Source organism: Mus musculus, chromosome 11 (assembly GCF_000001635.26).
Source record: "Mus musculus strain C57BL/6J chromosome 11, GRCm38.p6 C57BL/6J".
Taxonomy (NCBI): domain Eukaryota; kingdom Metazoa; phylum Chordata; class Mammalia; order Rodentia; family Muridae; genus Mus; species Mus musculus.
In genome coordinates this window covers 117,960,700-117,970,773 of record NC_000077.6, presented here as the reverse complement: position 1 = coordinate 117,970,773, position 10,074 = coordinate 117,960,700, and the positions used below count along the sequence as shown (strand labels likewise).

The 10,074-nt window shown below is 56.0% G+C and overlaps 1 protein-coding gene across 3 annotated transcripts; it reads left to right on the top strand.

Annotated features, from left to right (window-relative positions):
- Positions 1 to 437: 437 nt before the first annotated feature.
- Socs3 (suppressor of cytokine signaling 3) lies at positions 438 to 4,695 on the top strand. Of its 3 annotated transcripts, XM_011248707.3 has the most exons (4): positions 438 to 545; positions 643 to 988; positions 1,672 to 1,899; positions 2,456 to 4,695. In XM_011248707.3, exon 4 carries the CDS (start codon positions 2,544 to 2,546, stop codon positions 3,219 to 3,221), a length of 678 nt encoding a protein of 225 aa, XP_011247009.1. In that variant the 5' UTR covers positions 438 to 545; positions 643 to 988; positions 1,672 to 1,899; positions 2,456 to 2,543; the 3' UTR covers positions 3,222 to 4,695. The 3 variants fall into 3 exon arrangements, with proteins under 3 accessions (XP_011247009.1, XP_030101369.1, NP_031733.1); XM_030245509.1 differs by having other exon boundaries at positions 643 to 1,899; NM_007707.3 differs by lacking the exons at positions 438 to 545; positions 643 to 988 and having other exon boundaries at positions 1,408 to 1,899.
- Positions 4,696 to 10,074: the final 5,379 nt, after the last annotated feature.

Below are 10,074 nucleotides of genomic sequence, written 5' to 3'. Positions count from 1 at the left end.
GGCGGGGGACAGATGGGCACCCATCCCTATTTAACAGATAACAAGACTGAGTCCAGAGAGGCAGTGCACCTGCCCTGGTCTCTCTTAGTTCCTCAGCATCAGTGGAGCAGATTGGACACAGTGGGCCAGAAGGGAAGCAGGCAGCCCTCCCTCCTAGCCCAAGCTACTCTGTGTAGTCAGTTTGCCCTCCTACTGGTGTTACAAGAAGCCTGTGGTATCCAAGAGGGCAGGTCAGAAAGCCCACTGAGAGCAGACACTGTGTGTCACTTAGCTGGTTCTCAGGTGGCTGCCACTTCCTGCTGCCTGTTGCAAAACTCGACACTAGGCCTTTATAGATACTCACGTGACCAGGAGTAAACAACCTTTCACCTCAATCACCTGCTCTTATCAATACTCCCTCTCCACCCCACCATCGGGAAAGTTCAGACACCTTAAAACGTAGAGGCAAGAGAGGGTCCATTCTGACACCTCAGCGACTTTCAGGCAGTGGCTGAACCCGTTACAACGCTCTGTGGACAGTCCTCCTAGTCGACATTCCTTCTCAGGTTTGACCCTGTCCTGGGAAGTGAGGCTTCTCTCTCTGGGTTCCCCACTCCTGTTCTTGAATAAGGAGCCCCACAACCTCTTATTCTCTCTATACAGAGCCTGGGAAACAGCAAAACTCGGCTCGCCTACAAGACTCCAGCGCGCCCTCTGGTGGACTCGGGGGACGAGCATGGGATGAGGGTTTCTTTCCTCTAGCTCCCCCACCGCGCCGAGAGTACCTGGGCGGACCCACAGTTCGCCACGCAGGTTGGGAGGCCCAGATGAGTGATAAGGTAGTAGTTAGCTGCTCCTCCCACCCCACTCCCCAAAGGACATCAGCACCCACGTCTGTCACCGAAGAACCAGGCAATGGGCGGATGAGCTGAGGCCAGGTAGCTGCTTCTAAGTCAGTGTCTCCTCCACTTCTGGATCTCACAGCTTCATCTTTTGGACCTGTCTACAGGTAAATGTCGCGCATCCCCCTCCTCCACTTCCTAGGTCCCCAGTGGGCTGGTGGCTGAATGGTCCTACGTCCCTTTTGGTTGGCACGGGATGCTTGGAACTGTACATGAGGACCTCGGAGTGGCCTGGGTGCAGAGGGAGGGGAGCGTCCCCGCGGGGATCAAAAGAAAGGGAAGGGGTGCCAGGAGGGAGCCTCTCCCGGCTGGCCTCCTAGAACTGCCCGCGCGCTCCCATCGCGACGCCCCCGCCTCTGCCAGAAACCAGCCTTCTTAGAAGGGAGGGGGGGGAAAGTGTGAATGAGAAGTTGGGGGCGGAGCGCGCGGGGGAGGGGCCGCTGCCAGGAACGCTCGGCCAAGGCTGGCGCCGCGCCCGCCGGTCGGGCAGCCTCGCGCCGCGCTTTGTCTCCCTCTCGGTGAGTCTCGGCGGGTCCTGGAGGCCCCAGCTCCAAGCCCGCCCTCCGCGGCCCCTCCCTCGCCCTCCGCGCACAGCCTTTCAGTGCAGAGTAGTGACTAAACATTACAAGAAGACCGGCCGGGCAGTTCCAGGAATCGGGGGGCGGGGCGTACTGGCCGGGTAAATACCCGCGCGCGCGGCCTCCGAGGCGGCTCTAACTCTGACTCTACACTCGCCTGCTCTTACGACCGCTGTCTCTCCGGGCTCCCGGACGCCCCCTTCCCGGCCCAGCTCTCCGTCGAGGTCCCTCGCCCAGGTCCTTTGCCTGATTCGCCCAGGAGTGCGCCTCATCGGCCCGGGGAGCAGCGAAGCCAGAGGGGGCGCACGCACGGGGAGCCCCTTTGTAGACTTCACGGCTGCCAACATCTGGGCGCAGCGCGAGCCACTGCTGGCCGCCGCCTCGCCTCGGGGACCATAGGAGGCGCAGCCCCAAGGCCGGAGATTTCGCTTCGGGACTAGGTAGGAAGGAGGGGCGCGGTGTGGGGAAGGGTGGGGGCCTCGGTCCAGCTCGGGAGCTTTTCCCGGTTTCTCCTCCCCTTCCCGGGTCATTCCCGGTAGGGAGGGGACGAGGTAGGGGGCAGAGCGGATGAGAACCGAAGATCCCTGATTCCCGTCATACTCAGACTGGGGCCCTCGGGTTTCTCCTGTCCCCTCTCTCACATATCTCGGGTTTGGCACCCCCCTTTTTTCGCCCTCGCCACTGAGGACACCGGACTGAGAGGCGCCCTGAGCGTCCCTAGGGCTCTTGTGTCTCTCCCCATCCTGGCCGCGCTCCTGGAGACCCAACTTCCACGCGCGAGTTTTCTCTGGGCGTCCTCCTAGGGCGGGCAGGGGAAGAGACTGTCTGGGGTTGGCCGGCAGTGACCGAGGACAGTCGAGTTCCGCGAGGTGGCTGGGCCTGAGACACGGTCTAAAGCGGGGCAAAGGGGTGCCCCGGGCGCTAGGCGGAGGCTGGAGGGCCGGGCACGCTGGAGGGTTCCGGGCACTCACGCGCCTCACGCTTTGCTCTCTGCAGCTCCCCGGGATGCGGTAGCGGCCGCTGTGCGGAGGCCGCGAAGCAGCTGCAGCCACCGCCGCGCAGATCCACGCTGGCTCCGTGCGCCATGGTCACCCACAGCAAGTTTCCCGCCGCCGGGATGAGCCGCCCCCTGGACACCAGCCTGCGCCTCAAGACCTTCAGCTCCAAAAGCGAGTACCAGCTGGTGGTGAACGCCGTGCGCAAGCTGCAGGAGAGCGGATTCTACTGGAGCGCCGTGACCGGCGGCGAGGCGAACCTGCTGCTCAGCGCCGAGCCCGCGGGCACCTTTCTTATCCGCGACAGCTCGGACCAGCGCCACTTCTTCACGTTGAGCGTCAAGACCCAGTCGGGGACCAAGAACCTACGCATCCAGTGTGAGGGGGGCAGCTTTTCGCTGCAGAGTGACCCCCGAAGCACGCAGCCAGTTCCCCGCTTCGACTGTGTACTCAAGCTGGTGCACCACTACATGCCGCCTCCAGGGACCCCCTCCTTTTCTTTGCCACCCACGGAACCCTCGTCCGAAGTTCCGGAGCAGCCACCTGCCCAGGCACTCCCCGGGAGTACCCCCAAGAGAGCTTACTACATCTATTCTGGGGGCGAGAAGATTCCGCTGGTACTGAGCCGACCTCTCTCCTCCAACGTGGCCACCCTCCAGCATCTTTGTCGGAAGACTGTCAACGGCCACCTGGACTCCTATGAGAAAGTGACCCAGCTGCCTGGACCCATTCGGGAGTTCCTGGATCAGTATGATGCTCCACTTTAAGGAGCAAAAGGGTCAGAGGGGGGCCTGGGTCGGTCGGTCGCCTCTCCTCCGAGGCACATGGCACAAGCACAAAAATCCAGCCCCAACGGTCGGTAGCTCCCAGTGAGCCAGGGGCAGATTGGCTTCTTCCTCAGGCCCTCCACTCCCGCAGAGTAGAGCTGGCAGGACCTGGAATTCGTCTGAGGGGAGGGGGAGCTGCCACCTGCTTTCCCCCCTCCCCCAGCTCCAGCTTCTTTCAAGTGGAGCCAGCCGGCCTGGCCTGGTGGGACAATACCTTTGACAAGCGGACTCTCCCCTCCCCTTCCTCCACACCCCCTCTGCTTCCCAAGGGAGGTGGGGACACCTCCAAGTGTTGAACTTAGAACTGCAAGGGGAATCTTCAAACTTTCCCGCTGGAACTTGTTTGCGCTTTGATTTGGTTTGATCAAGAGCAGGCACCTGGGGGAAGGATGGAAGAGAAAAGGGTGTGTGAAGGGTTTTTATGCTGGCCAAAGAAATAACCACTCCCACTGCCCAACCTAGGTGAGGAGTGGTGGCTCCTGGCTCTGGGGAGAGTGGCAAGGGGTGACCTGAAGAGAGCTATACTGGTGCCAGGCTCCTCTCCATGGGGCAGCTAATGAAACCTCGCAGATCCCTTGCACCCCAGAACCCTCCCCGTTGTGAAGAGGCAGTAGCATTTAGAAGGGAGACAGATGAGGCTGGTGAGCTGGCCGCCTTTTCCAACACCGAAGGGAGGCAGATCAACAGATGAGCCATCTTGGAGCCCAGGTTTCCCTGGAGCAGATGGAGGGTTCTGCTTTGTCTCTCCTATGTGGGGCTAGGAGACTCGCCTTAAATGCCCTCTGTCCCAGGGATGGGGATTGGCACACAAGGAGCCAAACACAGCCAATAGGCAGAGAGTTGAGGGATTCACCCAGGTGGCTACAGGCCAGGGGAAGTGGCTGCAGGGGAGAGACCCAGTCACTCAGGAGACTCCTGAGTTAACACTGGGAAGACATTGGCCAGTCCTAGTCATCTCTCGGTCAGTAGGTCCGAGAGCCTCCAGGCCCTGCACAGCCCTCCCTTCTCACCTGGGGGGAGGCAGGAGGTGATGGAGAAGCCTTCCCATGCCGCTCACAGGGGCCTCACGGGAATGCAGCAGCCATGCAATTACCTGGAACTGGTCCTGTGTTGGGGAGAAACAAGTTTTCTGAAGTCAGGTATGGGGCTGGGTGGGGCAGCTGTGTGTTGGGGTGGCTTTTTTCTCTCTGTTTTGAATAATGTTTACAATTTGCCTCAATCACTTTTATAAAAATCCACCTCCAGCCCGCCCCTCTCCCCACTCAGGCCTTCGAGGCTGTCTGAAGATGCTTGAAAAACTCAACCAAATCCCAGTTCAACTCAGACTTTGCACATATATTTATATTTATACTCAGAAAAGAAACATTTCAGTAATTTATAATAAAAGAGCACTATTTTTTAATGAAAAAAAAAAGTGACTTGAGCCTTTCTTTCCCTGGTTTTCTCTTCTGCTCACTCTCAATGAGGGGAGGGGGATGGCTGAGCCTCTTGGGTCCCTGCTCACAGCTCTGAGGTAGAATCCGATGAATCCTTTGTCACCGACAAGCTGTGACAGCCACCTAGATTGTTACATGGGTAATTCCTGCCGTCTGATTCAGTTCTGACCAGAATATGCAAAGCAAGTTTGCGAAGGAAATGCTGGCTTCAAAGGGCTTGCAGGGAGCAGGCTGAGCTGTGGTCAGAAGCTGTTAGAGGCTCCAAGCTATTAGCGCACACTCTGGCTGGGCTGCTTGGCAGGGAGGTGTTCCGAGAAAGTCTAGACTCGGGGTCCTGAGAGTGGCTGGTGATGTCAGCAAAGCATCACAGACGTCATGGCATGAAGGGGGAGGGGTGATCGCCACACAGGGCTGGAAAGCAAGTGGGGCCCTGGGACAGGTGGTAATGGCTTTCTGGCCACACTCCCCCATACACTCATTTTGACCTGGGCCATGGACCACCAGCCAGGCTCCACCTGGGAAAACAGCCATCTATTCATCCTACATCTGGGCACGGAAGAGGTTGAGCCTCTTAGGCATCCCCACGAGACACAGCTGTGTTCCTGCGTGAGCAGGACTCAGCATGACTTGGATTCGTCATTTCTGGTGCCTAGAGAGGTTGATCTGTAAATATTTATTGAGTTTGGGGCAGACGCAACAACGAGGGTTCAGGGAAGTTAAGCAACCTGCAGAGGACATAGCACCAGGAATGTGGGGACAAACAAAGGGTTGGTGCTTGGGGGCATTTGATTCCTCACATTGTCTCCTAACGAGGCAAGCGCCTCCCTCCATTTCTTCACACACGTGGGCTGAGTGGTAAGTATCCATGCTCTCTCTTTCCTTCTGTACAGACAGGAGGAGCTCTGAGATGAGTGTGATCCTCAGCTGGGGGACAGCCTCTCTGTCTGATACTCAAGTGCCTGAAAGGTGCCAGAGCCTCCTTTAGGCCCTCAGCACCTGATAAACAGCTGCTGCAAGAGTCAAGTGTATTTTAAAAGGCCAGTGGAAGAATACACAAGCCGTTTGCTTTCCCCATTTCCTGGACCTCGGGGTGGCAGGGGTGGGGGGAGGGGTGCAGAGGGAGGGGAATGAACAGGCATGAGACCAGACAGCAGGTCAGACCCACACTAGATGGACTGCCAACTCTGAAAGCAGAACTGCAGACTAAGGCAGGTTTCCCATCTCTCCCAGAGTCCCAAGTGTCTCAGGAAATCTTCCTGCCCCTGAAGCCTACCCAATGGCATCCACCTGCCACTTGCTCCAGAAGGCCACTTTTGTAGAAAGTGCAGCCTCCACAGAACTAGAGAACCTAGCCATGCAGTTGGCCCCTGTCCTTGACCCAGAAAGTGTCTGTTTAGCCACTTGTCCTAGACACAGGTCCTCTCTCTCTTGCCTGCCTCCTGGAGGCTCAGTTTAGTTTGGAAAGATGAGACTCAGAACTAAGAAGAAAAGGGTTTATTTTCTCTGCCTGCAGCTCCTAGCCTACCCCAGCCTTCTGTGTCTCCATCCCAGGTTGTCCCCAGCCTTCTGTGACTTCAGATCAGATCACAGCCTAGGGGCAGGCACACACCAGGAAAGCGGTTAACATCCAGAAGAGTAGAGCTAAACTTAGCCTCACAGTGAACTAGTGGCCACAGTGAGAAACTCTCTCCATCTTTACCTGGCCAGTGTTTCTTTTTGTCCCCTTTCCTTCCATCCCTGTTACACTGCTGGTCTGTGACTCAGTCTTTTCAGGGTAAAACTCTCCCCCTAATGGGGAACCTGGTCCTGGTTACCAGGAGAGGTGCTCCTGACTCCAAAATGCTCCATAAAGAGATTACAGGGAGGAGGGCAAGTCCGTGTAATTTGAGCAACTGAAAGGAGGAGGCTGCCCTCTACCTCTGAATTCTATTACCCTGCCTCTAGGACTGCAAGAATCCACCCAAGAGGCCCCCATTTTCCCTGCTGGTGCGCTTTGGGCTGGCCTCCTGAAGACTTGAGCCAGAAATGGTAAATTCAAGGCCTGCTTTTGGAATAGGAAGGGAGGCCACGGATGGGGAGCTGGCGGTGAAAAATAAGCCCTCGCGAAGTGTCCTGGCGTGCAGAATAAGGATATGAGTCAGGGAGGGGGCACCGCAAGGCAGTCAGGGCAACGAAGTGGAGGGCTTGACCACCAGAAACGGTGGCTGGGTAGTGATAAGGGGCAACCTGCACGGGGACGTGAGGTGCCCACTGAGACCCAGGTGGGCAGAGCCCTTTTCTGCACCCCGCCCGTCCTCCTCATGTTTCGGTCCCTGCGCTTCTTGCCGCCCTCTGCCAGGAAGAGTCACTTCCCGGCCACCGCAGGAGCCCCGGAGCAGCTATGCGAAGAATGTCCGCGCTGAGCGCAGGGAGGGCGGTCCCTTCAGACCCCGCTCCCAACACGCCCACTCCACAAAGACACGCCTCCGACACGCCCACTCCCGCGGAGCGCCGTCGCCACGGCAACGGGATTACAGACGCAGAGCGCTGTTTATTCTCAGCCCAGTGCCAGGAAACTCGGCCGGGAGGCGGCCAGGCGCACCTCCCTGGGTGGGGGCGGGAGAGAGTCCGTCATTGGTCACAAGGGTCACTGACCCCCTCCCGGAGACGACACAGAAAGCTCCGACTTCCCTCCCGGCAAAGGATGGGTCGTGTTTTCTGGCCCTGCAGGAGCTGAGAACACTCACTAGGCTAGTGGAGCAAAGCCTGCCCCCTACCCCCGCCCCCAGCTCCTTTGAGGGAGCTGCTTGCTCCCTCCCTTTGCCATTCAGCCAATAGTCCACTCAGCAAATATCTGTCCAACACATCCTGTGTTTCAGGGAATGTTCTAGGTCCGGGGGATTTAGAGTTCAGCAAGATGAGGCCTGCTGGAGTTTGGCTCCCCAGTGCTTCCCAGGAGTTAAGTTTGAGTGGGAGAAAGCCATCAATAAACTAGTAAGCGCATAAATTACATAATGACTGCTATTTCTGTTATCAAATCAAGTGTTAGATACATATAGCCACATAGCCACAACTCGGCCATGGAAAACCACTGGGTTAACTCCCAAAGCCTGACAAAGGGACTGAACCCTCTTCAGTCAGAACACGTGTTGTAGAGAAAATAACGCGCTGAATTCAAGGACAATCCCTCCAGGATCATGGAAGCAAGTAGACAGACTATCTAAAACCCCTTTCAGTCTGCCTAGCCTCCCAGTGCCTCCCAGGTGTCCTGAAGGCAGGGAATCATGATTGGTCACCAGGCATGTAGACAAAACTGCTGGATTCCTGGACTCCAACCACATAGCTCAGTGAATCAGATACAAGACCTGCAGTCTGAGAATCCCAGGCCCTCCTGGGTGACCCACCTGCTGCTCACTTTGGGGAAGGCAAGCCTGTTGCTTCCGCTCTTCCTGGAAAGGGAATTTCCTCCTAGCACCTTGACTAAGCCCAAGCTGGGAAGTGTAGTGCAGAGGGAAGAGAGGCCTGTAGTACACCACAGCTGTGGCAAGCCTGGACACGCACACCCTTTTCTGTCCCCAGGCTCCAGACCCAGAGGCCCTGAGCCCAAGGACAGCAGGGGCTGTGGAGGAGGATGGTCCGCCCTCCTCAGCCCTGAGCCCTCCCAGCTGTGCTATGCTGGGAACAGGCCAGGCGTTTGTGAAATCCTTGGGTGAGCCTGACCCACTCTCATGAGGATGGCCTGTGGAAGCTGAGCCGGGAGGGGGATGGGGGGCTGTTCCCAGAAGCAGGGAGAACTCTGGACTTCCCACTCCTGCGCTCTCTGGATTGCAGTACAGACTTAAGCAATTGCTGCAGCCTGCACAGCAGCTTGCAGAGAGAAACCGAGACCCCAGGCTTTTCCAAAACGAAGCCAGGGATCTGGCTTCAGAAAGTGTGGGCCAGCCGTAACTGCTGTCATTTGTAGGACATATGCGATGTGTGCCTCTGTGACCCTGTAGAGGTCAGAGAACAACTTGCAGAAGTCTGTTTCCTCCTCCAATCATGTGGGTTCGGATAGAATTCAGGATGTCAGGCTTGGCAGCGACATCTTCACTAGCAGAGCCATTTCATTGTTTCATTGGCCCTATAAATAACCAGATTGTAAAAAGTCTATCTGTCTGTCTGTCTATCCATCATCTGCTGAAGTAGTATAGGCCTTTTTTTTTGTTTTGTTTTGGTTTTTTTTTTGTTGTTTTTTTTTCAAGACGGGGTTTCTCTGTGTAACCCTGGTTGTCCTGGAACTCACTTTGTAGACCAGACTGGCCTGGAACTCAGAAATCCACCTGCCTTTGCCTCCCGAGTGCTGGGATTAAAGGCGTGCGCTACCATGCCCGGCAGTATAGGACTTTTAATCCCAATACCCAGGAGATAGAGGCAGGGGGATCTCTGTGAATTCAAGGCCTATAAGGTGAGCTCCAAGCCAGCCAAAGGTATACGCTGAAACGTTTTCTCCAAGAAATAGATAAATGATAGTTAAATTTCAAAATGTTTTTACTGTTTGTGTGTATGGTATTCATGTCCACGGACTAGAGGTTCACACAGCTCCTAGATACGTTTGTTTGCTTGTTTCTCGAGGCTGGGTTTCTCTGTATCTCCAGCTTTCCTGGAACTCATTCTGTAGACCAGGCTGGCCTTGAACTCAGAGATCCGCTTGCCTCTGCCTCCCCAGTGCTGGGATTAAAGGTGTGTACCACCATGCCTGGCTCTACAAGTTTTAAAATTTACATATATTGCTGGGTGGTAATGACACACACCTTTGATCCCAGCACTGGGGAGGCAGAGACAGGCGGATCTCTGAGTTCAAGACCAGTCTGGTCAACAGAGTAAATTCCAGGACAGCTAAGGCTACTATCTTGAAAAACACCAAGAACAAATTACGTTTATGTGTGTGCATGTGCACATGTGTGTGCATGTGTGTGTGTGCTTGTCTTGGGTGTGAACATGCTATGGCACACGTGTGAAGCTCAGAAGGCAACAGGCATTATTCAATTCTCACCTTCTGTGTGGACTACTCCCATGACTCTGCCCCCCACCTTTTTGAGACAGATTTCTCCATTGATCTGAAACTGACTGATTTGGTAAAACTGGCTACCCCATGAAGTCCTGTCTGCTTCCACATCCCAGTGCCAGGGTTACAGGCACACTCTACCCACCTTGCCTGGCTTTTACATGGTGCTGAGGATATGAGTTCAGGTTCAAGCATTTTGCCCACTGAGCAATCTTCCCAGACCCCAAATACCCAGGGTTAAAAGGAGAACACCACAGTGCAGGTTTGTCACAGCTAGAATGCCTGGCCTCCAACTGCAGTCAAGGGTGACCTTGAGTACAGAACTGTAGGC

Bases quoted from the DNA above. Each gene is read 5' to 3' on its own strand.
- Socs3 (XM_011248707.3), top strand. From the start codon at position 2,544: ATGGTCACCCACAGCAAGTTTCCCGCCGCCGGGATGAGCCGCCCCCTG.